Below are 26,796 nucleotides of genomic sequence, written 5' to 3'. Positions count from 1 at the left end.
ACTTCCGCGTGGATCGCCCGAGTCATGGCGGAGGACCTGACTTCATGACTTGGTTGTTCTCTGCTAGTCCTCGTCCCCCTGGTGTGTCCATCCCCCCCGCACCATGCAAACCCTCACGCCGCACGTTTACTGGGCGCAGCGACACGCGGACATTTCTCTGCGCGTCGAACTGAGTGATGCCAAGGTAAACATCACACCAACAACACAATATGTCGGGGTTTTTTTGACGTGTTAAATTATTCATCCTCTAAGGGTGGACGTTCGTTCCAACAGTCCGTTCGATTCCCCTCCATTTAAATGATTTACCTTTGCAGTTGTGAGTTGTTATAATTATTAGTGGTACTGGAAGTTGTAGTCATTGTTAGTATTATCATAAAACTGTAATTGACATAGTGGTTCACTGTACTTATCCCTGTTAGCGTGTTCTTCCTCATTCTATAATTCTATAATTCAATAGGAATTCATGTCTCAAATCTCCCAATCCAACAAATAACAAGACAAGCTGGAGGTCTCCAAAATACTCCAAATTCATCTTAAATGCCTCAAGATGAAGCACTCGCTGTCTATGCTAACAATCCTGCATATTTTGCTGGTAAACGGAACCTTAATGTTTGTTGTTCTGTTCTCGTTCTTTGTATAATTTTGAATAATAAAAATAAATAGGTTTACAAGCCAGTCAGGTCACTTTTTTTTCCGGTGCCCTGGCTGTGCTCTTCATTGCGGTGATGGCAAGGTTATTTGTACAGCACATTTTATACACAAAGCATATCTTTAAAAGCATATGAATAAAAATAGATCAAGAAAGACACATATCACAGAGACAAACGGTCAAAGTGCGATTTTGAACAGGCCTACACACTTGGACTCCAACCCGCACCCACTTGGGTCGTCAGGACTCAACAGCTTTAAATGACAAGCCGCAATAGCAGTGTTTTGAAGGCCGGTCTGTAACTAAAGTGTAGTTATTGCTGCCACCCTCAACATCTACATACTCATTCCACACATGTTGCAGTAATGGCTCATGAAAAATTCATGCCTCGTCATGGTGGTTTTGGCTCAGGTTTAGCCCTTCTTAACACAACGGTATAATGATTTCAGACTCTTGTCCTCAAAGCACTTGTAGCATTGTATTAGAAATGACTTAACCTTAATGGAGCTGTGATTCAAGGTGTTGTTCGTTGGAGTTTGTTGTAACAGAAGCCATCTGTTTTTCAGAATGTTGACATCACAATGCAGGATAACACCCTTCATTTTAAAGGTTGGTATTGAAGTTATTGTTGTTATTAGAGCAACAAAGAGAAAATTTATGTTTGCTTTTAATTCTCTGAAAGCTTAAACATGCTTTACGCATTACAAATTACATATGCGCGTTACTTTACAACCCCAGTCAAATGGCATAATAATCACTTGTCCCACTATGAATAAGTAATTTTTCTCAAGAAAGGCATTGAAGTCCAGATATTGATCAGTGAATGTTGTTCCCCAGCTCGGGGCCATGGAGCTAAAGGAGATAATGAATATGGGTTCAGTTTGGAGTTCCTGGAGCCAGTGCAACCTAAGGTATTTGTCCTTTAATAGAGTTCATGTAGCAAATAAATCTTTTATTATAATTCAAAGTACTTTTTGTCTGTCATATGACATTTTACTGTATAATATTTGTCTTTAGATTTAACTGGAATGGACGATTAAGTTATTGATTATTTTCTTGATTTGAGTGGGTGCACCAGGTGAAATGTTTTCAGAATATTCAACCTCAGCAAATTCACGGTGATAATAATAAGAATGATTATGAGTGTTATAGTTGACAATTGTAATTGTTTGTCCTATGTTCCTTATTATTTAAACCCTCAATTAACTATTGAGGCGCAGCGGTCATCACTGCTTGTTGGACACACTCATTTGTGTATTCATCATGTTGTTCTTCAGGTGATCCAAAAGTCCACGCAGCGTCAGGTGGACATCAAGATCCTGAAGCAGGAGGATCGCTGGTGGGACCGCCTCACGCGGCAGGAGAGGAAGCCACTCTTTCTGGCGCCCGACTTCGACCGCTGGCAGGATGAGTCGGATGCTGAGAGGGAGCTTCAGGCCAAGGTGCGAACAGCAACATTGCTAGATATTGACATAAATTGTAATAATATGCTTTCAGGTAGTCTCATTGTGGCTTGAGGACAAATTGGACTTTGACTGTCAATCATTGTATGAAGACACCATGTGACGTGTTTCGCAGACGAATCAGAAGGACACCTAACCGATGACCCCCAACCAGTAGAGCTCTGTCCAGCAGAGGCAAGGGCAAAACATACCGTATTCACTATTTTTAAAGTGTATCTGTATCTCTCTTTATTCTTCAGAATAAATTCTGTTAATGTACCCAACAAAGAATTCTCCAACAGCAGACGCACTAGTTGAAACAATAAATGATTAAAAAAATAATAATAACAGCAATTCAAGCTCCAAATTCTCTGGAGGAATGAGTGATCATTTCAAGTTCCAGAATGAGATTGGTACCTCAAAAACATGCGTATGTGATAAGCATATAGAAAACAACAACTTCTAATACAATAATTGTCCTATAGTGGATGAGTAACAATAAGAAATGTGGCCGTAGCAGAAATGGTTTAACGTTGAACCAGGCGTGTGAGTGTTAATAACGCTTAAAGATGTACACAACAAAAGAGGATTAAACAAATAGGGCTTCATACACAAAATATGCTTAGTGATATGTAATAATTTATTATCACTGTAATCGTGGGGAGTTGTAGAAAACTTTATAATTTGATGTGAAGGATCCTTATTGGATTAAGTGACATGGCAATGGGAAAAAAGATGGCATCAGGCTCCCAAAAAATAACCTTTTGGGCCTGATATTGTGGGAAATATTAGGTAACATCTCATAATAATTATTTTAGGCTGCTTTGTATCATAATGCAGAGTTCATTTGATGACATTTCAATTTCCTTAGAGGACAATTAACATTAATTCGATGTTATTACTCCCATCACCCGACAATATTCAAATGATATATGAACATCATTAATAAGGTAATGGGGAACTAATTTATTCATACATTGTTTTTCAGGAGGAGGAGAGAATAAACAAGATCAGCGTGGAGTCGAGAATTCGAAAAGATCGTGAGTAGCACACTGCACAGTGATGATTTGAAGGAGGATTCATGACTTTTTGGCTGTCTTATACTCCTGGGGTTTGTAGTCTGTTATCTAGCAATAATCTGATGTCTTGTTCCACAGCGTACATTGGGTTGAAGAAAGGTTATTTATTCATGTACAACCTGGTGCAGTTCTTCGGCTTCTCCTCGATCTTTGTCAACATGACTGTGCGACTCTTCATCCTGGGCCGAGGTTTGTGGTGGACATCAGTGTGACGGAAGATCATTTCATCAAAAAAGTTTATAAAAAAAACAAAAAAAAAAAAAACGGTTTGAATGCACTATAAAAGAAAGTAAAATAAGAGAGGATCTAATTATCCTCTCGTATTTCACTTTAAAAACAAAATAGATTGAACAGGAGGAAGAGAGAACGGGAACTGGCTTCAGCTTTTACTTTATTATTTCCTGCACATTGTAGATAAATAACAGCAGACCATAGTTCCTTTTTTAATTCATTAATAGGAAATACTTTTTACAGTGCAAAACATGCACTGGAGGTGCATGTAAATGTTTCACAGCGAAGCATGCTGCTGTATAATTCAGCGACTAGATGGAGAGGCTCCAAAACCCATTCATCACTGTTCACATTTGAATGAGAGAAAAGGAAACACACAAAGATTTGTTTTGCAAATGATTTTGGATTTCCGGCCCCATATCCAGTGTGGTCTAATTAATTTTTTCTGCTTTCCTTTGTCTCACAACCCCCCTTTCTTTCCCTCTCTTTCTCTGTCATGTGTTCGCTCTGTCGCTCTCTCTGTCCTCAGAGTCGTTCTATGACACATTCCACACGGCGGCTGACATGATGTATTTTTGCCAGATGTTGGCTGTGATTGAGGTCATTAACCCCTTGTTGGGCCTGGTTAGAACTGGATTCTTTCCAGCTATGATTCAGGTAATAATGGAGGTTTTTTTTTTTTTTGTTTTTTTTTGTTTTTTTCTTTTGTTTTGTCCCTAGAGATCCTGATGTGTACTCAGAATTGTTCTTCCATTATCTTTTTACGTAGTAAAAAAAAGGATCAACATTAATTACGTTTAGTAACAATTGATTCCTGACTTACCAATCATGGAATATGAATCATTGAACAATCAAAATCTGTATGGATCATAAGAGTTTAGTTGACTTACTGTCTCAGAAGGCTTTAGCAGGCAGCCAAAGTATTTTAGTGTAAGTTTTATACCCCAAATGACAATCAATTTTAAACAATAATCGTGGCAGCATTCAATATCACGAGCACTCAACTAGTTACTCCTATTTGTTCTTGGAAACTATAGGCTTAAAGCGTGCGTACGTCTGCCTGAGCTAATCCCATCAAAGAAGTGATTCCGATGGGGAGAAGAAGTCTAGTTCTGTCTGTCTGTGTGTGTGTTTGTATATGTATATATTTGTTTTTTTAAGCATCTTGATCTCCTCGACAGGTTATGGGGAGGAACGTCATTCTGTTTGTCATCTTCGGCAGTCTGGAGCAGATGCAGAATAAAGCCATTGTTTTCTTTGTGTTCTACCTGTGGAGCAGCATCGAGATTTTCAGGTTTGTTCAACTCTCGTCCTTAAACAACCTGGGTCTGTGTTGGGGATGGATCCTGCCTGTATTTCCCATGACAGCATCAGCGTCTCCCCTCCTTGCCCCCCAGGTACCCCTTCTACATGCTGGCCTGCATTGACACAGAATGGAAGCTGTTAACGTGGCTGAGGTACACCATCTGGATCCCCCTGTACCCACTGGGAGTCATCGCCGAAGGTGAGTGTGTTCTGGTTCATGCCTGTAGGTGTTTGTATTGATGAATGGGTTAAAGAGAGGTTTTATATACAAACCCCAATTCCAATGAAGTTGGGACCTTGTGTAAAACTTAAATAAAAACAGAATACAATGATTTGCAAATCCTTTTCAACCTATATTCAATTAAATACACTGCAAAGACAAGATATTTAATGTTCAAACTGATCAACTTTATTGGGTTTTTTTTGCAAATATTCACTCCATTTTGAATTTGATGCCTACAACACGTTCTAAAAAGCTGGGACAGGGGCAACAAAAGACTGGGAAAGTTGAGGAATGCTCAAACACCTGTTTGGAACATTCCACAGGTTAATTGAAAACAGGTGAGTGTCATGATTGGGTATAAAAGGAGGATCCCTGAAAGGCTCAGTCGTTCACAAGCAAGGATGGGGCGAGGTTCACCACTTTATGAACAACTGCGTGAGCAAATAGTCCAACGGTTTAAGAACGTTTCTCAACGTACAATTGCAAGGAATTTAGGGATTTCATCATCTACAGTCCATAATATCATCAAAAGATTCAGAGAATCTGGAGAATTCTCTGCACGTAAGCGGCAAGGCCGAAAACCAACATTAAATGCCCGTGACCGTCAATCCCTCAGGCGGCACTGCATTAAAAACCAACATCATTCTGTAAAGGATATTACCACGTGGGCTCAGAAACACTTCGGAAAACCATTTTCAGTCAAAACAGTTCGTCGCTACATCTACAGGTGCAAGTTAAAACTCTACCATGCAAAGCCAAAGCCATATATCAGCAACACCCAGAAACGCTGCCGGCTTCTCTGGGCCCGAGCTCATCTAAGATGGGCTGCCGTGGAAGTGGAAAAGTGCTGTGGTCTGACGAGTCCACATTTCAAATTGTTTTTGCAAATCACCAGGATGTTGTGTCCTCCGGGCCAAAGAGGAAAAGGACCGTCCAGATTGTTATCAGCGCAAAGTTCAAAAGCCAGCATCTGTGATGGCATGGCCAATTTGCACATCTGGTAAAGCAGCGTTAATGCTGAAAGGTACAAACAGGTTTTGGAGCAACCATGGTCTGGTGGGCAACTGAAGTCGTACATCAAGCAAGAATGCGAAAGAATTCCACCTACAAAGCTTCACTTTGTGTCCTCAGTTCCCAAACGCTTATTGAGTGTTGTTAAAAGGAAAGGTGATGTAACACAGTGGTAAACAGGCCCCTGTCCCAGCTTATTTAGAACGTGTTGCAGGCATCAAATTCAAAATGAGTGAATATTTGCAAAATAGAATAAAGTTCATCAGTTTTAACATTAAATATCTTGTCTTTGTAGTGTGTTCAATTGAATATAGGTTGAAAAGGATTTGCAATCATTGGATTGTGTTTTTATTTACATTTTACACAACGTCCCAACTTCATTGGAATTGGGGGAGGGGTTGTCGTTGCTTTGAATTATAATAATACTTCTGCAACAATAGTCCAGTCCTTCCTGCTTTTTCATATTATAATTTTACCTTGTTCTAGTTCTGTGGTGTGGGGGTGGTTCGGTGGATGTGTTTTGAGCAGCCACACCTGTCTTGGGTCTAGGTTATTGGGCCCAGGATCAGTGTGGCTGTACGTCTGTTGCTCGTTAGAGTATTCAACGAGCAACAAGTAACGCCCCCCACCCACACATGCACACACACAGAGGAGAGAAGCCCTTCTCATGAAATGTATTCCATCTGCTCCTGGCTTGTTCCACCTAGCCCTCCCGCTACAGTAACCTGCGCCACATGTGCCAAAGTTCCAGCTGTGATTCTTGTTGCACTTATCTTTCCTGTTTCGCTGGAGTGTCGTAGGAATGCGCTGCTGCTTTCACCTTTGTACTCCTGCCTTTCAGTTGCCTTGAATGTGGCTCTTCTAGTTGCTAACGGTTGTTCTGCTGCTGAAGTCATACATTTGACACTGTTTTATGCCAAAGGATTAGTGTGGAAATTGGACGGGGGATTGGTTATTAAGCTAAGATTGAGAGAACTGTAATATAACAATGTCTTTGGTCATGGATGCTTTAAGAAATGATATTTAGGTTGCATTATTAAAGCGCTCCTTAACTCAAAGTGTTAATTTTACCTTGAATCATTTTATTGAATGAGAAGAATGATTTCTTGTCAACTATGTTGGAAAAAAAAAACTTCCAGATTCTCCTGATTGACATTTTACGTTGTTTTTTTTTTTTTATTCGAGTTTATGATTAACATCTATTGATAATATACCAACAAGGCAAGAAATGGCAATTCTCATTCTGTTGTGCTGGCGTGTTGTGCTCTATGCCAGTGGTTCGCAATGTGGCATTCTGGGGCCCCGGGGTCTTTCAAGAAGTTCCAGGGAGTCTTCGGCAAAAAAATTAACAGTTAAACTTCCCTGTTATTTATTTTATAAAATGTTAATACCATGAGATAATGTACAAAAATACTGTTTTGATAAAAGTTTCATTGTAATCTCCCTAACTCGAGCACAGACACTAAATCACATCTTACAATAAAAATCTGCTCATATTGCACCCTAGAGTAAAATCTTATCAAATGGGCTCCAGGGCCCGAATACGAATCAAAGTGAGGTCCTTGAAATTAAAGGCTGAACCACTGCTCCTGTTTTAACTGCGCGTGCGTCCCCAGCGGTCGCTGTGATCCAGTCCCTCCCTGTCTTCGACGAGACCCGTCTCTACAGCCTCCCCCTCCCCCAGGCGCTGGGCGGCTCGCTCAGCTTCTCCTACACGCTGCACATCTACCTGATCCTCATGTTCCTGGGTGAGGATCCTCCCTCTCGCTAACACTCATCACATCCAAACGCCTTTCTGCTTCCGTCTGACGACAGCGCTCGGTTTCTGAGGAGGTCGATGGAGGAAAAAAAAACAACCTCTTGTTTCTTCGTCCTTCCTCAGGTCTGTTCATCAATTTCCGACACCTGTACAAGCAACGGGGAAGACGTTTCCGCTCCAGGAAGAGGAAGGTCAACTGATGGGAGAGGCTGACCCCCCCCCCCCCCCCACACAGACACACACACACAGACACACACACACAGACACACACTCTGAAGTTTGTTCCTTTTTTCCTGTACTGATCTGCATCACGTTGTCCATGAACTCCCGTACTGTAAGCAGCAGAGCAGCTGTTATCTAATCAATGTTATCTTATCCAGTAGGACCCCCCTCCCTCCCAGCGGTCTCTAGTGACCCCTGTCTGACCCCTGTCTGACCCCTGTCTGACCCCTGTCTGACCCCTGTCTGACACCACCCCCTCACCAGCATCAACTGAATGACTAGATGCTTAACTAAGGTGTTATTACCGTGTCCTAACACACCGTCCACTCCACCAGTAAATCAGAAGGGTGGTGCTCATCACTGGGTTATCATGTTGGTGCCCGCTTGGTCATTTGGGAATTGACACACTGTCAAGTCGGATAAGTGCTCGACTTTTCCAGGGTGCGGGTACTTGACACAGTCAAAATGTAAAGCAGCGGCCATCAAGAAGTACAATTATAACACAGAGGCAGACAAACATAAAAACAAACAAAACTTGATTTCTAGAAATAACGTTGTGTTTAAAATGATCAATAGTCAACATAAATGTTGTAAATTTTATTTTATTACTATCTTTTTTTAATTTATTTTTTTCAAATTTCAATCGTTTGTTGAATTATTTCCACGACCTGGTTCCTTTTGGTTTTAAGAGTCGATATCTGGAAACTCAAAGCGGACGGGGTCAGAGTTAAACAGCAGCTGCATTTTTACACGACCTGGGACGTCTTCACCGGGGCTAAGCACGGTGCTACAACATCCACCCAATGTACTGCGCTAGTGTCGAACACCACCCTGCGGCGGGCCCAGTGGCAGACTGGACGTCCTGCGTGCGGTCGAATCATCACTCAGCTCCAAATAAATACACCATTACCAAATCAACTTTTTCCTTTTTCTTGTTCATGTTCTGCCTTTGCGTGTTTGGATTTTGTGTTTTTAATGTTTTAATAAACAAAAACAAAACTGAACATGATATTGAGTGGAGTGTCTGTTTCCTTTTCTGAATTGCTGTTAAGCAACAGGACGTGATGGTTGTGCAATTGGGAATTTGATCAACTAGTCGTTAGGATTCACTGTGGTGAAATAGAGAAATATAAAATGGAGAAATAAAACAAGAATCCAGTTGTGCAATTTGTAATTTTTTTGGAAGATATGCTTCCTTGAGTTTCCCATTTTTCCAAAAGGGGATTCGACATTCCCAGTTGGGATGGGTTTCGGCAAAGTAAGAAGCTGCAACAGAGCGATTTCTTGATAGAAAACTATTTATTTTGAAAAAAAAAAAAAAAAAAGCAGTTTTTAACGCATTTTTAAATGAAATCTATTATTGCAATATTATTCTATTGTTATCATGTCATTATTGTATTTTATACAATGATAAAGTTAACAAACTTTTACGCATATTTGCATTGTTATTGCCCTGTTAATATTATTAATGCTTGTTGTTATTAAGAAATAGTTATTTTCATTCGGATTGTCGTTGCTTTTTATTCCTATTGCCTCATGATAAAGTTAATATAAAATTATTTTATGCATATTTGCACCGTTATTGTTATTTCTCTGTTAATATTATTAATGGTTATTGTTATTAATGCATAGTTATTATTTTCATTGGGATTGTCGTTGCTTTTTATTCCCGGTGCCTCATGATAATTTTAACATTCGTGCGTCTCCTCTCAGCTGGAGCGACTGGATGTGGATGATGAAGCAGTTTGTTAAAACAAGCTGAGGTGCAGTTTAATCCTCTTATTCAGATTTACACGGAGGCTCAGTGGAGGCGGCGCGCAGCAGGGTCAGCATCCAGGTAAGAGGCGCTCCGCGCCGGGCTTTATTTCCCTTCGCACGACCTCACCCTCCTGCCCACGAATGCTTGGAAATGGGTAATTTTGCACGATTCCATGTTTGGTTCCTGTATTTATTTAGCCTCGGTTCGTAGTTTTGACACCTCCCGTCACTGTTGTCGGCTGCAGTCGTTTCACCCCCGTCCCCCCCGCGTTGCGTAAACCACTGCGGTGCTGGAGAAGTTTTACCTCCACGAACCGGTGATTTGAACGTTAGTCCGTTCATTTCTCCGCGGTCGGAGTGCATTGCATGTATCCCAAACAGGCTTCTCTTTGTGTGTGTTTTAATACTGTAACCATAGTAACAGGTGTCTGCATCCCGCTCTTCTCCATCCTGTTGTTCCTCCTCAGCTATGTGGGCAACTAGTATGCAAGTAGTGTTTGATTCTCACAGCAGTGTAAATAATACCAGCGTGCCATTGTTTTTATTATTTTTTATTTACTGTATAGAATACATAAATGAGTTTTAATGTCTCCGGGTCATTTTCTTTCCAGGTTGAGACTCTGAGTGCACACCCTCTTGGTCCACAATGCTTTCTTGCCAAACAATGGAGCTGGGACCATCAAAGGACACATCATCTCGCCTCATTTCCATTCGGAGTAAAGAGCGACGGGGCCATTAACATGCCTTCCCCCCAGCGGAGGAGACGACGCCTCTGCCGCCTCCTGTTCCTCACCTCAGGTGTGCTGCTATGCTGCGTCTACACCCTGACCCTCAATGGCCGGCTCTCCGACCCGCGGCGCCCCCCGCCGGGGGAGGACGGTCCCGGGGCGGCGGAGGGGGGCGACGTCCAAAAGGTGCGCAAGCGGGAGGTGACGGTGCCGAACGCCTCCCAGGAGGGTACGGCTCCACCCGAGCACACAGAAGCGCCGCGCGTCATAATAGTCAACAGGACAGATATTGCGCAATGCATTTATGTGGAGCCGAAATCCAATTTTTTACCGACTGAACCGCCACCATCCACCACCACAGGAGCACCACCCATCTCCCCCACCACCCACGCTCCACACAGGAAGGGCGACTACCCGGAAGACCTGTTCTCTGTGGAGCAGCGGAAACAGGGCTGGGTGGTCCTGCACGTCATGGGGGTGATCTACATGTTTGCCTCGCTGGCCATCGTCTGCGACGAGTTCTTCGTCCCCGCCCTGGAGGTCATCACCCAGAAGCTCCAGATCTCCGACGACGTCGCCGGGGCGACCTTCATGGCGGCAGGAGGCTCTGCCCCAGAACTCTTCACCTCCCTGATCGGGGTGTTCGTCTCCCACAGCAACGTGGGCATCGGCACCATTGTGGGGTCCGCCGTCTTCAACATCCTGTTTGTGATCGGCATGTGCGCCATCTTCTCCAGGGAGGTGCTGCGCCTGACCTGGTGGCCCCTGTTCCGGGACGTCAACTTCTACATCCTGGGTCTCGTCATGCTCATCGTCTTCTTCCTGGACAACATGATCGTGTGGTGGGAGAGCGTCATGCTGGTGCTGGCCTACTTTTCCTACGTGACCTTCATGAAGTTCAACATTCCCATCGAGCAGGCCGTCAAGCGGCAGCTCAACATGCACACCAGCACGGTCAAGGCTTGGACCGTGCAGGATCCGGAGAAGGTAGATGGGGATACTCGTGAAGCTGAGATAAAAGTGTCATTTCCCAGGTAGCTCAGCACATCAAATCTAAGCAAAAGTAAAGGCCCCTAAACCTAGAACCAGATAAAACCAACACCTGACACCACGTGTTGCATCATGTTGCATGAGTGACTAAAGCAAATGGTAACTCCGCGAGTGTAATTATTTGTACATGATATATATAATCAAACCTGTCCTGCTCACGATGGAGATTATTTTCCGTTGAAACACAGTCCGGGAGGAACAGTGATTTGTCCATCTGAGCCCTTGAGCAGGTGATGGCCTGTATTTGCAGAAAACCCTTTGATGCTGCTGAGCACAAGGGACCCCAGGTGTCAGAGACGGCATAATGTGAGGATGTGCTACGCAACGTCAACGTCACCGTGTCCCTGTCGCAGCCCTAACATCCCAGCGCGGCATTATGCAATTTCTATTTTGCATCTGTAATAGGCACTTTACTGTGGGTTTGATTGCAAGACTGCCTGCCAGCCAATCGCCATTCTGTGATTGACGGACATCAATGGATCAGCACATAATGACATGCAAATTTGTCATTCAGTATTCCAAATATCAGCAGCATTGCTCTCTGCACTCGCCTTGAAGAACTCTTACGCGCGGCGCATGTTCACCGCAATTACCACGGCAAGTGCAGGGAAGCATGGCTGAACATTAAACGGACCTCGGTCAAGAGGCTGCGCTCTACGTGCACAAGTGCCCTTTCGGTCCGTAGCGTATCTCCTTCCTACCTCTCGCAAGCACACGAGGCTCTGGAACCCAGCGGGTTTGGTTTATTCCCGATGACCCGGCAGGGCTGTCGCAGAACATCCAGTGATTTTTTTATTTTTTATTTTTTGATGCCAACTGTGTTCAGTTGCAGCTGTCACACCAGCCATGAATGCCCTGCCACTGGGACTCCTTCACGGACGCGTGTTTTATAAAATATTCTCATCTCGAAATTCACGGATGATAGTTTAGGGAAGTCATTTGTTACTGTTGCCGTTAATTGGTCAACACATGAGGGCTTTAATGGCTAAATTCATTTTCAAATCATGAACCGACGGTCAGTATTTAAAGGGAAGCTTGGCATTCTGATCGTCGTCTGAATCTTTTAAATTGATCCAGTAATGACAGAATAGCTTCATCCACCTCCATCACAACGTGTGACCACCTCCAACATGTGGAGAATGTGGCAATCTTGACCAGTCTTTTGCAACCAGGATTGCCCTCAGTCTTGCAGCTCAGCGCGAGGCAGTCGGCTGACGCTCTTCTCCCAATACTGGGTCAATTTACAAGATTCTGATGCCAATCACACTGGTTGACTCCCAGTGACGGAAAACAAGGTTTGAATGAAAAAAATACTACTTTCCTATAATGTGACAGAATGTTTTGGGTATTCTAATAGTTTGTCGATAGTATAGTGCAGTGTAGTATATTATAGGGAGTAACGTTACAGTAACAGAGGGTAACAGAAAAATGTACATTGTACAATAACACAGTATTCAATATGTTCCTCAGCAAATGCAATCTGAGTGTTTCTTCCTGACTTGACTGTTGACCTGCAGGACAGTGAGCAGCCTCCTCCGCCTCCTCCGCCTCCTCCTCCTCCTCCTCCTCCTCCTGTAACCGTTGCACCTAAGGAAGTCCTAAATAAAGCAGAACCTGATCCAAAGCAGAGAAGCCCTCAAGCAAGCAAACCCTCAGAGTCCCAGGAGGACAAGGTCAGATTGAGGGTAAGACAATCACTGATGTACAAATATTATCATATGAATTTCCGGGGCCGAATTGGACCCCTCCACCAGCCAAATCTGGCCCGCGGACCATATCTTGGACACCCTTGCTATACATTTGGGAAGAGCAATCGGAGAGAATTAAACTGGGTCCAATACATTGGTTTGGTTACGTTTTGTGTAGTTCATTGTGGGTTCATTCCTCCCTCATTGCAGGTTCCCTGTAGGATTTCTGTCTGTGTTTATGAGCGTTGGCGCTGATCTGAGCGTCCCTCTGTGTGCGCGTCCCTCTGCAGGTGCTGTGTCCTGTGCTGCAGCGAGGCGGAAGCTCAGCCTCGCTCCACAACCCTTCCCTGAGGAGCTCCATCCTGCAGCTCATGATCCACACCCTGGACCCGCTGGGAGAAGGTAACATTCTGCTCAAGTATGTCGACCTCGGCACGGCACCTGGTGCTAACCAGGCTGATGGTGCCTCCAGTTACTAGTACAACAATACAATATGAAATTAAATCACTACCTGGACGTAAGGGCTGGGCGATATATCGATATAAAATTGTTATTGTGATATGAGACCAGTTATCGTCTGGGATTGTGGTCCTGGTAATATGATGATATGTTTAAATGTCGTCTAAAGCCTAAGTTTAGCCGATCTAAACGTTTAAAAGTCCTGCAGTTCTCTGAACTTCACAGACTGTTGTCGATGTTCTAATCAGTCGTCATAATATCGACATTAACACTAATTTCGCATATATTTATTTTGTCTAAATATCTACAAAGCACCAATATTCACCCCCCAAAACATTGTGTTAATTATCAATATCGAGGTATTCATTAGGAATACGGCCCAGCCCTGGTGGATATGGAGCTTTGGACGTCACCAGTGCCATTGCACAGGAAACGTTGTGTGGTTTGTTCGTGGCGGTATCACATCGCTCCACGGACAAACAGGAACATGGAGTCCGTTCGTCCTCCTCAGGCTCTTGTGCTGCTGTACAGGGTAACACGGCGTCCTGTTCCGGCTCCGACCTTCAGCTCGTGTCCCTTGGTCTCTCTTCGCATGACTCTGCCAAAGTTGATCCCTAATCAGCTTTTCAATAGAAGCTAATAAAAGCTGGATAAGAACCAGCCCGCTGCTCGGCCAATCTCTTTATCTGAGTAGAACCAGAGAGAGGCCTGATGCAGCCAAACCGCGCGTCAACTGTGAACTCTGCTCCACCGCCACCGTCTTGTTGCTTCACATTATGTGACATTACTTCACATTCCCTCATTTAGCAGATGCACAAAGACACTTACAATAAGTACATTTGTCGCCGGTGCCCGGACAGACTGCACATCAGAGTCAGCTGAGTTCATTGTCACTATTTAATGTCACTACTATTCACAAGCGTTTTCCATTTAAAGACACCAGTCAATATTAAATGTTCTATGCTATTTTTATTCTACTGTAGATTAAAATGATATTTTATGTTGCAGGATTACCAGCCCCACAATCACCAACTGAAATCGGTTATTTGTATTTAGAAGATCATATATCGTAATATTAACAATAATCACGAATGTAAACCAGTCTGAACATGCATTTTGGGGTCTGTATCACTACTGTGAGATTTAAAATCAATCAATTTGAAAAAAATAATCTTCTCCTCATAAAAGATTGAACAAAACAGATTTTGATTGGCTTATTTTCACTGTGCTGCAATATGAAGCCTTATTTGACATGAACAGATTGTGGATCAAGTGAAAGTACCGTTAGCTGTGTGGTTCTGCTGCGGGTTCTATTCCAGAGGCGGCCCTCCGAGGGGCCATCAAACTCCCCGGCCCCGGCGCCAGCCCCGGGACAGCGAGACAAGGTGAGACGGACCGTGTGGGACGTCACCCTGCTGCTACCACCGCCTTCCACGGGCGGCCGCGACTTAAACTTAAAAAAAAAAAAAAAAAAGTTTGATCACCAACGTGCGTTTGTGCGTTTGTGCTCATCAGAGACGTCCTTTAACGGGGGCGTCAGAGCTGAGGCGTCAGGGCAGAGGAAAGGTGAGGGGAACACCGCCGGCTGGGATGTGTCCGTGTGGCCGTTGGTGCATGGGGAGCGTTGGTGCATGGGGAGCGTTGGTGCATGGGGAGCGTTGGTGCATGGGGAGCGTTGGCGGGGGCTTGGGTGACAAAGTCGTTTCAGTCTTGGTGGCGTGGCTTTGTTTCGCACGCATGCGTCCCCAAGCGGGCGTGGTGGCGTGGTTGTGCTGCGTCGTGCCCTGTGGCGTCACGGCACGTCGGCTCACCCCAGGCCGCACCGCCTCCGTGCCAGGCCCCCGTCACCCCCGAGGTGAGCCCAGGCCCCGCCACCCCCGAGGTGAGCCCAGGCCCCGCCACCCCCGAGGTGAGCCCAGGCCCCGTCCTGTGTTCAGCCAGAGCGGTGCGAGGGGGTCTTAGCGTTCAGGTTCGACGTTTGCCTGGCCAACCCTCCAGCATGTTGTTGGGGCTGGGTGGGTGTGGGGGTGGGGTTGAAGTAGGTTCTGCTCTGCAATCAGCCTCTCTCTGGCCGCCTTGACATGAATCAGCGTGCGGCGTGATGAGGTGCTTCAGTTCCAGCCCTGATTGTTGTTGGCCGGGGAGAGTTTGGGAAGCCAGGGAAGCCTGCAGTGGACTCCGCCATCCCTAATACACCGTCTGGAGAATTAACATACAGATGGGCCCCGGTGTGTTTCTGTGCTAATGTGTTGAGAGAGAGAGAGAGAGAGACAGAAGGAGAGAGTGAGAGAGACAGAGGGATAGCGAGAGAGGGAGAGAGAGGGAGACTGTTAATCTACAATCACCACGACACAGAAACCGATCGCCACAAAAGATTTGAAATGATCAATGATCCAACTGAAACAACGGGACTGAGTCAGCTCATTTTCTGGTTGTTTCCTCGTTTGTGTCGTCACGGAGGTTTGTTGTGTGATGCAACACTGGTGTGAACAGCGTACTGATCCGTCGTCGTGTAGCTGACACTACCTGTGTGCACTGTGATGCAAATGACTATAATAAGGCATTTAATCATTAAGTTCAGGCTTTTATTCTGAGCTTTTAAAATGTGATTATTACTACTATTGGAAATTCAATGCAACAAAATAGTGCAATTAAACAATTTCTGTAACCCAAAAAAAAAGTTAATTGATATAATATATAATTGATTTTAGAGTTACAAGGAAAATAAAATTGGATAAAAACGAAATGACGGTTAAGACCAGAGGCGGCTGTGCAGCCCCTTTGAGACCGGACTCTGATTAAGCACCGTATCAATCGCGGCCGTCGTGCTGCCCCGCCCACGCTGAATATTCACGGGTCGTTTGTGAATGAGAGGAAAATGTCCCGCTCCGTGTGTCTCCATGTAGACGGTGACCACAAGCCCCAAGATCCCAAAGCTGAGCCCCCGGCCGAGCCAGAGCCAGCTGAGGTACGGAGATGAGCAGCTGCCGCAAGTCCAACCACGTTGATGCACTTCACTTGATTCTTTCAGAAGGATGTCATTTGGGTCTCGATTCATATTCGTAGCGACGCAACCTCCCCGTCTCTCCATCTCCACCCTGATCCCTGCAGGAGCGGCCGGCGGGGGCAGCACCGACCGGGGGGTCGGGGGGCTCCAAGGGGTCGGAGGGCAGCGCCGGCAGCGACGGCAGCGACGGCAGCGACAGCAGCGACGGCGGCGACGTCAGCGACGGCGAAAGCAGCGGCGCCAGCGAAGGCCGGGAGGAGGACGATGAAGACGGAGAGGAGGAACAGGCGGAGGAGGAAGAGGAGCGGGAGGAGCCGCTGTCGCTGAAGTGGCCGGACGGCCGGAGGAAGCAGGCCACGTACCTGCTGCTGCTCCCCATCGTCTTTCCGCTGTGGCTCACCGTGCCCGACGTGCGCAACCCGGTGCGTGGACGCACGCGGGGGACACACCCCTTCCACCTCCGTACCTTCAAGTCATTCCACTTTAAGTGTTGTCCGTACGCAGCACACTCCCTATCTGTTACTTCAAAGGTTCGCGATTGTGCAACTGATGAGTTATTAAAATGTTGGTTCCATCGTTTACAACCCGCTGAACTCTTAACGGCTTATCGCTGTGCTCCAGTGCATTCCAATGGGGCAAATGTTCTAGATGTAAATAAGGTTAAATCTCCTCTTCAAAGACGGGAAATTCGCAATATTGTCAAAGACTCTTTATTTGTTCTACCGAGGGGAGCGATTTATCAGGTTCTGCACCTCCGCCGATCAGCTGTTTAGGCTCCATCTGCGCCAAACTAGAAACAGGAAGTAGCGTCACTTCCTGCAGGCAAGCTGCCGTGCCAGCATCATGCTCTGGATGTACAAGTAGAAAAAGTGGTTTTAAATATAATTTGAGATTTAGTATTGTTGAGGCAAACATTCAAACCTTTGTCGTTGGAGCTGATTTATATGCGATTATAAGTAAAAATAAGTATCTAAATTACAACACGTTCAGCGTGGTTGTTCTATGAACAGTCAATAAATAAATAACTTTTCCTTTAACCGACATGAAGTCTGTACTTAGAGAATAAGTTCGGGGACATTAGAACATAATTATTAATATCCAATCCTTTTTAGAGACATAAAATCATCGCGTCGCCTTTTCTTTACACCTGACTTGTTTGAATTGGGTCCTGCTATTGAATGTTTCTATTTGAGGCTCAAACTAATGTTCCTATTTAATATTTTAACCTGTTGATTGAGGCGTGTTGAAGCAAACTGAAGGCGATCCAATCCCCGGACGTCTTTTGGCTGATCCCCGTTCGCCCACTTTGCTTCCCAGGCGTCCAGGAGGTACTTTGCGCTGACGTTTATCGGCTCCATCCTGTGGATTGGATTCTTCTCTTACCTGATGGTGTGGTGGGCTCATCAGGTCGGTTGGTGCTGCTCTGCAGGGAGACAATATACTGGTGAAGTTGTAAAAAAACAAAAACATATTGAATTACACATTTGCACTCTAATCGTATTTGGGAACACATGTCGATTTTAACGCTCTCATACGACCGTTCAGCAGTTTAATCGTCGTCACGTTTAACTTGTGCGTGGCGCCGCAGGTGGGTGAGACCGTCGGCATCTCGGAGGAGATCATGGGCCTGACGCTGCTGGCGGTGGGGACGTCCATCCCGGACCTGATCACCAGCGTGATCGTGGCCAGGAAGGGGCTGGGGGACATGGCCGTGTCCAGCTCCGTGGGCAGCAACATCTTCGACATCACCATAGGGTGCGTGACGGTGGCGTGTTGGGAAAGTCCACATGAACACACCCACGCGGATCCAAACGATCAGTCATTCAGTTATTCATTTTTAAAGAGCATTTAGATCTCATATGTCTGTCGTCCTTTTGTATGAGGCGTTTAGAGGGTGCAATTTGCAATCTGGACAATTACAGACAAATAGCACCATCTAAAGGAAGCCATAGAAACTACACCAAGTTGCCAAAATGTGACACAGCCCTTTTGCAGCCGAGTGTTTGTCCATCCATCCACAAAATAAACTCAACCCAGTTTGTGGATGTAACTGGTGTAGTTCAGAGTAGGCAGAGAGCGACAGGTGGAGGTGAGGGGCGTGTCCTCCCAAACAGAGTCCAGTCCAGACTGCCTATTAAAAAAAGGCTTGAAATCTCAGCAGTCATTGGTAACAGGGGGACAGGCTGCCATTGATCAACTGCATTTGCAAACCCCTGACTGACACGTCCTGCTCAATTTGCGCAATTTGCAAATGAAATATTACCGATTTCACCTCGAATGAGTTCTCACCCCCTCGGCTTTCTTCATCTCCACAGCCTTCCCGTCCCCTGGCTCCTGTTCTCGCTGCTCCACTCCGGCCAGCCCGTCGTCGTCAGCTCCAACGGCCTGTTCTGTGCCATCGTGCTGCTCTTCATCATGCTCCTCTTCGTCATCCTGTCCATCGCCGCCTGCCGCTGGAGGATGAGCCGCGGTCTGGGCATCACCATGTTCCTGCTCTACTTCGGGTTCCTGGTGCTGAGCGTTCTGCTGGAGGAGCGGATCCTCAGCTGCCCGGTCACCATCTGAGCCTGGGGGGCCTGGGGGGCCTCGGGGGCCTGGGGGGGTCGGGGGGGGGGGGTGTCGTGTTTTAAGACACCTTCACGCTGAATCACACAATGTATATGACTGACGGCACCGCGCCCCCTGGTGGCGGGCCCGAGGTGCATGGTGCACGGGTCTGGATTTTGCGTCACAATAACACGTGGCAGGAGATTGAGGAGCTTGACCGTCTAGTGGAACAACTCCCCAGGGAGTCCTCGCTCAGATGGACGTTTACCGTGTTCTGCGAATGCAAGGGAGTTAGAAACTGCGATGGCAAAGAGTGACGAATTAAAAATACACATTATTCATTGATGGTGAATATGGTGACACCCAACGTTAATGTTAAAACCATCATTAATTACATGTGTAACTTATTTACTTAGGTTTTAGACCAGTTTCAATCACACTAGCTTGTCAGCATCAGTGGCCGCCGCTCGTAGCGTCGGAGCCCGAGTTTGACGCAAGAGTTGAAATATTTAAACGCAGTCGGGACTTTCAGGGGGACGCGGGGATCTGGGCAAAGGGCGGAGCCTACCCAAGAGGGGCAGGGCTTATCAGACCCTCGGTAGAAATGAACGAGACTTCCTGTTTGCTGTTGTAGTTTGTCGGGTTCGGGGTGACGGAGGCTTTACGGCATTTTTAATATTTTGGATGCAATTTCTGTTTTGTACGTTAAGTACTCTCCTCGGCCTGGGTCCGGTTCTCCTGAATTTGTTTGTGTTTTACCAAACTAGTGTTTGGTCGCGTTCAGTGATTGAAGTGAATGCAGTCAGTCAGTCAGCCAGGCAGTTTGTTTGTTTGTCTGTTTTTTAGGGCGTGGCCAGGTCATGGTCCGTGGAGGGATTCTGTCTCCCGTGGTCCCGTGTGTTATGTCAGTTTATCATATTTTACTGTGGAACAAAAAAAAGATTGTTAAACAATGTGATGAGTGTGATATTGTCAATGTTGTTTGTTAAATGCACAAAATTATTATCAATTCAGCCACTAATCAAAAAAAAAATATATATATATATACACACACACACACACACACATACAGCCTTTAAATAAGAAGGGATCATTTAACAAAGTCCTCATGTCACAACATTTCAAAGCTGTTTTCCAGCCACAGAGAAACATTCCATGACCTCCAGACCGCAAACATGTGTGTCTTACACGTTCTAAATAATCAGATTTTTCAGCTTTTGAGCTGCACAGTAACTTTATAATCCTACTTTCTTTTCTCCTGTGCTTCATTTGATCATGGTAAACACAGTATTAGTGCAGCAGTGTCGTCGGATGCTGATTTAAACAAATGATTATTGATAATTTAACTTGTTAATTTAACTAAGTCTTGTTTGCCTAAAAGGATCTTTGAGCATCTTTGCTCCATCTCCTCATTTACGCTGCTGGTTTTCAAGTGAATCACCGACATGGGAATGTTTATGTGAACATTTGATATCATTGTGAGGTAACGGTTAAATATGGATTTTCCCTTTATAACCTTTTTATTTTATTTCTATTTTCTATTACGTAGCTTCAGCAAATCTTCCAAAAGCAGAGAAACAATATATTGTTTCATTCCTGCCCGAAAATAAAAGCAGGCCACGGTTATAAATCCATCCATCCATCCATCCATCCTTCTGCCTGCCCGTCCATTCCTCCACCCATCCCTCCCTCTGTCCATCCCTCCGTCCATCCATGCATCCCTCCGTCCGTCCATCCCTCCATCCATCTCTCCATCCGTCCATCCATCCATAGGAACCACTGGAGGGAATGAGTGATGAAGACTCTCCAGGCACCAGGAGATGAGGACCAACTCCAAAAGGTTAGATTTTATATTTATATATGATTTAGTGCCCGTGCTCCGGTCAGGGAGATCAAAACAGTCGGTATTTACATTTTCTGACGGGGCAAAATGAAATAATTCTGATGTTTAACCATTATTATCGCTATTTTCCCGATGACCCCCTGGAACCTCTTGAAGGACCCCACATTGAGAACCACTGGTTGCACGGACAGGACAGGACAGCTCAGCCCGGCCCCCTGCCGAGCCGGGGTGTGTGAGCTGCCACTAGATGGCAGAGCAGCTCTCACTATCACTTGGTTGTACTCTGCTGCTCCTGTCAGGAACCACAGTCACACTTTTTGGGCAAAGTGGGCTGACACACACATGCAAGGAATTTAACTCCGGTTGTCAGTTATGCTCAGTTTCATACAGAACATACTGAAAAATAAGTTAAAAAAAAAAGTAAAGAGGGATGGCAAGATTGAGTGTGTGCGTGTGTGTGTGTGTGTGTGTGTGTGTGTGTGTGTGTGTGTGTGTGTGTGTGTGTGTGTGTGTGTGTGTGTGTGTGTGTGTGTGTGTGTGTGTGTGTGTGTGTGTGTGTGTGTGTACACACACAATACATGCAGTACATACATACAATGAGTAGGAATTATAATAACCCTAAGTCCATGATGTCCCTGACACCAGACAAATAAAAACTCAACCCATTGAACCTGGGGAGAAGTGTGAAGACACATAAATACTTTAGTTTCCCATCACAGACCTTGAAAAATACTCACATGGAATAAAAACTCTTCTCTGTGTCGTTTCCATTAATCAATCGCCACAAAGCTAATGCTGTTGGTTGTTTTCAACACCTCGAAAAAGGTGGAAACTCTGGGTTCAGAAAGTAAAACTCCACTCGGTGACTTAGAGTCAACCACGTGGATTCTCTTATTGACAACAACCCAGATCCACAGCTGATGGATCAGAGTAGGGATGAACAAAAACACGGAAACCGGTATTTTACTTTCTGGACCTGAATTTAACCGCCATTAAACCATTTTGGTTTGGACATTGCTTTAATGTCATTTTTATTATCATCATCGTTATTATCATCATCGTTATTATCATTATTTTGATTATTATTATCATTATTTTTAGTATTATTATTTTTTGTTGTAGTTGTTTGAATTGTTATTAAAATTATTGTTATTATTATTGTATTTTATTATTATCATAATTATTATTATTACTATTATCATCATCGTTGGAGCAGATCTCATTGGACATGTTGGCGAAGGGATCAGAGACATAGGTGACGAGGAGGTGATGGGTAGGTATGGTGTCAAGGAGAGGAATGTGGAAGGACAGATGGTGGTGGATTTCCCCGAAAGGATGGAATTGGCTGTTGTGAATACATATTTCAAGAAGAGGGAGCAACACAGGGTGACATACAAGAGTGGAGGAAGGTGCACACAGGTGGACTCCATCTTATGCAGGAGGTGCAATCTGAAAGAGATTAGTGACTGTAACGTGGTGGTAGGGGAGTGTGTTGCTAGGCAGCATCGGATGATGGTCTGCAGGATGACTCTGGGGGCCAGGAAGAGGAAGAGAGTGAAAGAAGAGCCAGAGATAAAATGGAAGTGAAAAAGGAGGAGTGTTGCATGCAATTCAGGGAAGAGGTAAGGCAGGTGATAGGTGGGAATGAACGGTTACCAGATGACTGGTAAACAACTGCAGAAGTGGTGAGGGAGACGCCAAGAAGGTACTCGGTGTATCATGCGGGAAGAGGAAGGAAGACAAGGACTCTTGGTGGTGTAATGAGGAAGTACAGGAGAGCATAGAGTAGAAGAGGTTGGTGAAAATGAAATGGGATCATCAGAGAGATGAAGAAAGTCGACAGGAGTACAAGCTGATGCATCGCAAGGCGAAGAGAAGAAGTGGCAAAGGAAAAGGCGTACGACGAGTTGTATGAGAGGTTGGACCGTGAGGAAGGAGGAAAGGACTTGTACCGATTGGCAAGACAAAGTGACCAAGCTGGGGAGGATGTACAGCAGGTTCGGGGGATGAAGGATAATGATGGGAACGTGCTGACTAGTGAGGAGAGTGTGTTGAGAAGTTGGAAGGAGTAATTTGAGGAGTTGATGAATAAATAAAATGAGGGAGAGAAGAGTAGATGATGTGGGGATAGTGGATCAAGAAGTACAGAAAATTAGCAAGGAAGAGGTGAGAAGAGCATTAAAGAGGATGAAGAGTGGAAAGGCAGTTGGCCCAGATGACATCTCTGGGGAAGCATGGAAATGTTTAGGTGAGATGGCCGTGGCGTTCCTTACAAGACTGTTTGTGGCGCGGCCACTACCCCTGGCTCCCCCAAGGATGTGTGACACAGGGTTTCTCGGAGCTGAAGCGCTGGCATGGCACGTTTGTTATTACACACAGCGTTTGTGACAGTTCAAGTCCGGTCCACACAATAACGACGGTGCTTTTATGGACTGGCTCCCATGGTTATTCCCGCCGCGAGCTCCCGTGCGGTCCCTCTGCCATCCCCTCACTGCAAGAGAAAACAGACATAAGGAGCTTCCCAGCTCTCGTGATTGGCCAGTCATTCAATCGGCCATAGCAGGCACCGAGGCGGGGAGCGCCAGCCTGACTACGCTGACTGCACTGACTACCCCTCGCCTCCCAGAGCCCGCTCGACCTCGCCCCCGAGTCTGCCTCTTTGTTTAACACCATCCAGGAAAGGGAGAGGATGCCGAAGGAGTGGAGGAGAAGTGTACTTATACCCATCTTCAAGAATAAGGGAGACGTACAGAGCTGTAGTAACTACAGGGGAATAAAGTTGATCAGCCACAGCATGAAGCTATGGTAAAGGGTAGTGGAGGAAAGGTTAAGAGGAGCGGTGGGGATCAGTGAGCAGCAGTATGGTTTCATGCCAGGAAAGAGTACTACAGATGCAATGTTTGCTTTGAGAATGCTGATGGAAAAGTACAGGGAAGGCCAGAGGGAGTTTCACTGCGTCTTTGTGGATTTAGAGAAAGCAAATGATAGGCTGCCGAGAGAGGAAGTGTGGTAATGCATGAGGAAGTTGGGGTTGGCAGAGAAGTAGGTAAGAGTGGTACAGGATATGTATGAGGGCAGTCAGACTGTAGTAAGGTGTGCAGTAGGTGTGACCAAGGCATCAAAGTGGAGGTGGGATTGCATCAAGGATCAGCTCTGAGCCCTTTCTTTTTGCAGTGGTGATGGACAGGTTAACAGATGAAATCAGGCAGGAGTCTCCGTGGACTATGATGTTCACGGATGACATTGTGATCTGTAGCGAGAGTAGGGAGCAGGTGGAGGAGAGCCTGGAGAAGTTGAGGCAGCATTAGAGAGAAGAGGAATGAAAGTCAGCAGGAGTAAGACACAATACATGTGCCTGAATGGGAGGGAGGGGGGTGAAAAGCTGAGAATGCAAGGAGTGGAGGTGGAGAAGGCGGATGAGTTCAAGTACTTGTTGTCGACGCAGCGGAGAGTGCGGGAGAGAGGTGGAGAGTACAGGCAGGGTGGAGTGGGTGGAGAAGAGTGTCCGGAGTGATCTGTGACAGAAGGGTTCCAGCAAGAGTGAAGAGGAAGGTGTACAGGACGGTAGTGAGAGCAGCCATGTTGTACGGTTTAGAGGCGGTGGCAGCGACAAAAAGGCAGGTGGATGAAGTGGAGGTGGCAGAGTTGAGGATGTGGAGGTTTTCATTGGGAGGGACAAGGATGGACAGGATTAAGAACGAGGACATTAGAGGGACAGCTCAGGTTGGACAGTTTGGTGGAAAAGTGAGAGAGGCCAGATTGAGATGGTTTGGACACGTGTGTAGGAGAGATGAGAGTTACGTTGGTAGAAGGAGGCTGAGGATGGAGCTGCCAGGCAGGAGGAAAAGAGGAAGCCAAAGAGAAGCTTTATGACGTGGTGAGGGAGGACATGCAGGCGGGTGGTGTAAGGGAGGAAGATGCGCAGAGCAGAAGGTGTTGGAGGCAGATGATCCACTGTGGCCACCCCTAACGGGATCTATCTCTATCGTTCTTTTTTTAAATTATTATTATTTTTATTATTGTAACTGTTATTATTATAATTTATTTATTTTATTGTTAGAATTGTTATTGTTATTATGATCATCATTACTATTATCATCATAATTATTTATTATTCTTTTTAATTTTTATTATTAAAATCGCTTTTATTCAAATGTTTTATTGTTTATAATTGTGATTATGATTTTTTTTTATTTTGTTATAATTTTTATTTTTTTAATTATTTTTATTATTATCATAATTATTATTACTTTTGAATGTAATTGTTCTTATTATATATTTTTTATTGTTATAATTGTTAATATTATTTTTTTATTGTTATTATTATTATTATTCATATTATTATTGTTGTTGTTATTATTTGGTATTTATCCCCTGATGAGATTGTGTTGCAGAAAGTTGAGGCCCCGTTCTCAGCGTCTTCAAACAGATTTATTTATCTGCATAAGACTTGAAAAGGTCTTGAGAGCAAAGCCGCTGAACTCCATGTGAACTCACACACACACACACACACACACACACACACACACACACACACACACACACACACACACACACACACACACACACACACACACACACACACACACACACACACACACACACACACACTAGTTTGCTTTACTGTGTTTTCCGGTTGCTCTCTGAAAAGGACGGAGAGGATTTACTCCTCTTCACCCCCCTCTCCCTCTCTCTCCCTTCCTTTCATCGCTCCTTTCCTTGATTCCTCTTCCAGTCGTGTCCCTCTCCCCCTCTCTCTCTTTCTCTCTCTCTTTGACCGCCCCTGTCCCTTTCTCTCCCTCTCTCTCTCTTTCTGTCTCTCTCTTTCTGTCTTTCTCTTTCTCTCCCTCTCTAACCCTCCTTTCTTTGATTCTCCGCATCCTCTGCTTCCTTTTCTTTCACCGCCCCTGTCCCTTTCTATAGCTCCCTCCCTCCCTCACCCTCTCTCTGTCTTCCCTCTGTCTCACCCTCTCTCTCTCTCTCTCTCTCTCTCTCTCTCTCTCTTCATCGCTTTACATCCCATATTACCGAGGCAGTTCAAACATGTGTGTGTGTGTGTATGTGTGTTTTTGAAGAGCAAGCATGTTTTTAGGAATAAAATAACAACATATTAACATATTTCTATGATTTGATAGATAAATAAGCAAGTGAACGTCGACAGAATCTTGGCAAAAGGCTGGAATAGAGTGAGACGTCTCTCTCTCTCTCTATATATATATATATATACAGTACATACATATAAATATCCATCCCCCTTCCTCTATCTCTCTCCTTTTCTCTCTCTGTTGCTCCCCCCTCCGTCTTTCCCTTTCTCTTTCTCTCTCCCCCTATTTTCCTAACCCTCTCTCTCTCTCTCTCTCTCTCTCATTCTCTCACACACACTCCTTTCTTTGATTCCTCTGCATCCTCTGGCCTTCCTCTAGTTTCCCTCCATTTGACCGCCCCCGTCCCCCTCTCTCTCCCTCTGCCTCTCCCTCTCCCTCCCTCTCTCTCTCTCTCTCTCTCTTTCTCTCTCTCTCTCTCTCTCTCTCTCTCTCTGTGCAGTCATATCATGTAGTACAACGTGGCTCTCCGCTCTGAAAGCAGCAGAAAGGGATGATGGGGGGGATGCAGCGATGGAGGGATGATGGGGGGGATGCAGCGATGGAGGGATGATGGGGGGGATGCAGCGATGGAGGGATGATGGGGGATGCAGCGATGGAGGGATGATGGGGGGGATGCAGCAATGGAGGGATGATGGGGGGGTGCAGCGATGGAGGGATGATGGGGGGGTGCAGCGATGGAGGGATGATGGG

General features: G+C 45.3%; 2 protein-coding genes across 3 annotated transcripts; both read left to right on the top strand.

The window, feature by feature from the left end:
- Positions 1-8,925, top strand: LOC307228603 (very-long-chain (3R)-3-hydroxyacyl-CoA dehydratase-like). Of its 2 annotated transcripts, none has more exons than XM_079998312.1 (11): positions 1-184; positions 1,216-1,258; positions 1,487-1,560; positions 1,927-2,091; positions 3,080-3,131; positions 3,249-3,359; positions 3,931-4,058; positions 4,583-4,695; positions 4,799-4,905; positions 7,557-7,688; positions 7,823-8,925. In XM_079998312.1, the coding sequence occupies exons 1-11, from the start codon at positions 104-106 to the stop codon at positions 7,897-7,899; spliced, it is 1,083 nt and encodes a 360-aa protein (XP_079854438.1). In that variant the 5' UTR covers positions 1-103; the 3' UTR covers positions 7,900-8,925. The 2 variants fall into 2 exon arrangements, with proteins under 2 accessions (XP_079854438.1, XP_079854439.1); XM_079998313.1 differs by lacking the exon at positions 1-184 and adding an exon at positions 466-592.
- A 1,494-nt stretch (positions 8,926-10,419) lies between these two features.
- On the top strand, positions 10,420-19,176 carry LOC307228314 (sodium/potassium/calcium exchanger 2-like; the record flags this gene model as incomplete). The annotated part of the gene is made up of 11 exons (XM_079997952.1): positions 10,420-11,394; positions 12,975-13,142; positions 13,436-13,547; positions 14,924-14,989; positions 15,120-15,244; positions 15,421-15,573; positions 16,511-16,597; positions 16,716-17,033; positions 17,929-18,018; positions 18,200-18,366; positions 18,927-19,176. 11 exons carry the CDS (start codon positions 10,420-10,422, stop codon positions 19,174-19,176), a joined length of 2,511 nt encoding a protein of 836 aa, XP_079854078.1.
- Between the last annotated feature and the right edge of the window lie 7,620 nt (positions 19,177-26,796).

This window comes from Zeus faber (assembly GCF_960531495.2).
Source record: "Zeus faber genome assembly, chromosome: 3".
Taxonomy (NCBI): domain Eukaryota; kingdom Metazoa; phylum Chordata; class Actinopteri; order Zeiformes; family Zeidae; genus Zeus; species Zeus faber.
Note: the sequence above shows the minus strand (reverse complement) of the source record. Positions and strands in the feature narration are given on the sequence as shown.

Coding starts and splice junctions, on each gene's coding strand:
- LOC307228603 (XM_079998312.1), top strand. CDS start 104: ATGCAAACCCTCACGCCGCACGTTTACTGGGCGCAGCGACACGCGGAC. Junction 1,561..1,926: donor TGGAGCCAGTGCAACCTAAG/GTATTTGTCCTT, acceptor GTTGTTCTTCAG/GTGATCCAAAAGTCCACGCA. Junction 4,906..7,556: donor ACTGGGAGTCATCGCCGAAG/GTGAGTGTGTTC, acceptor GTGCGTCCCCAG/CGGTCGCTGTGATCCAGTCC.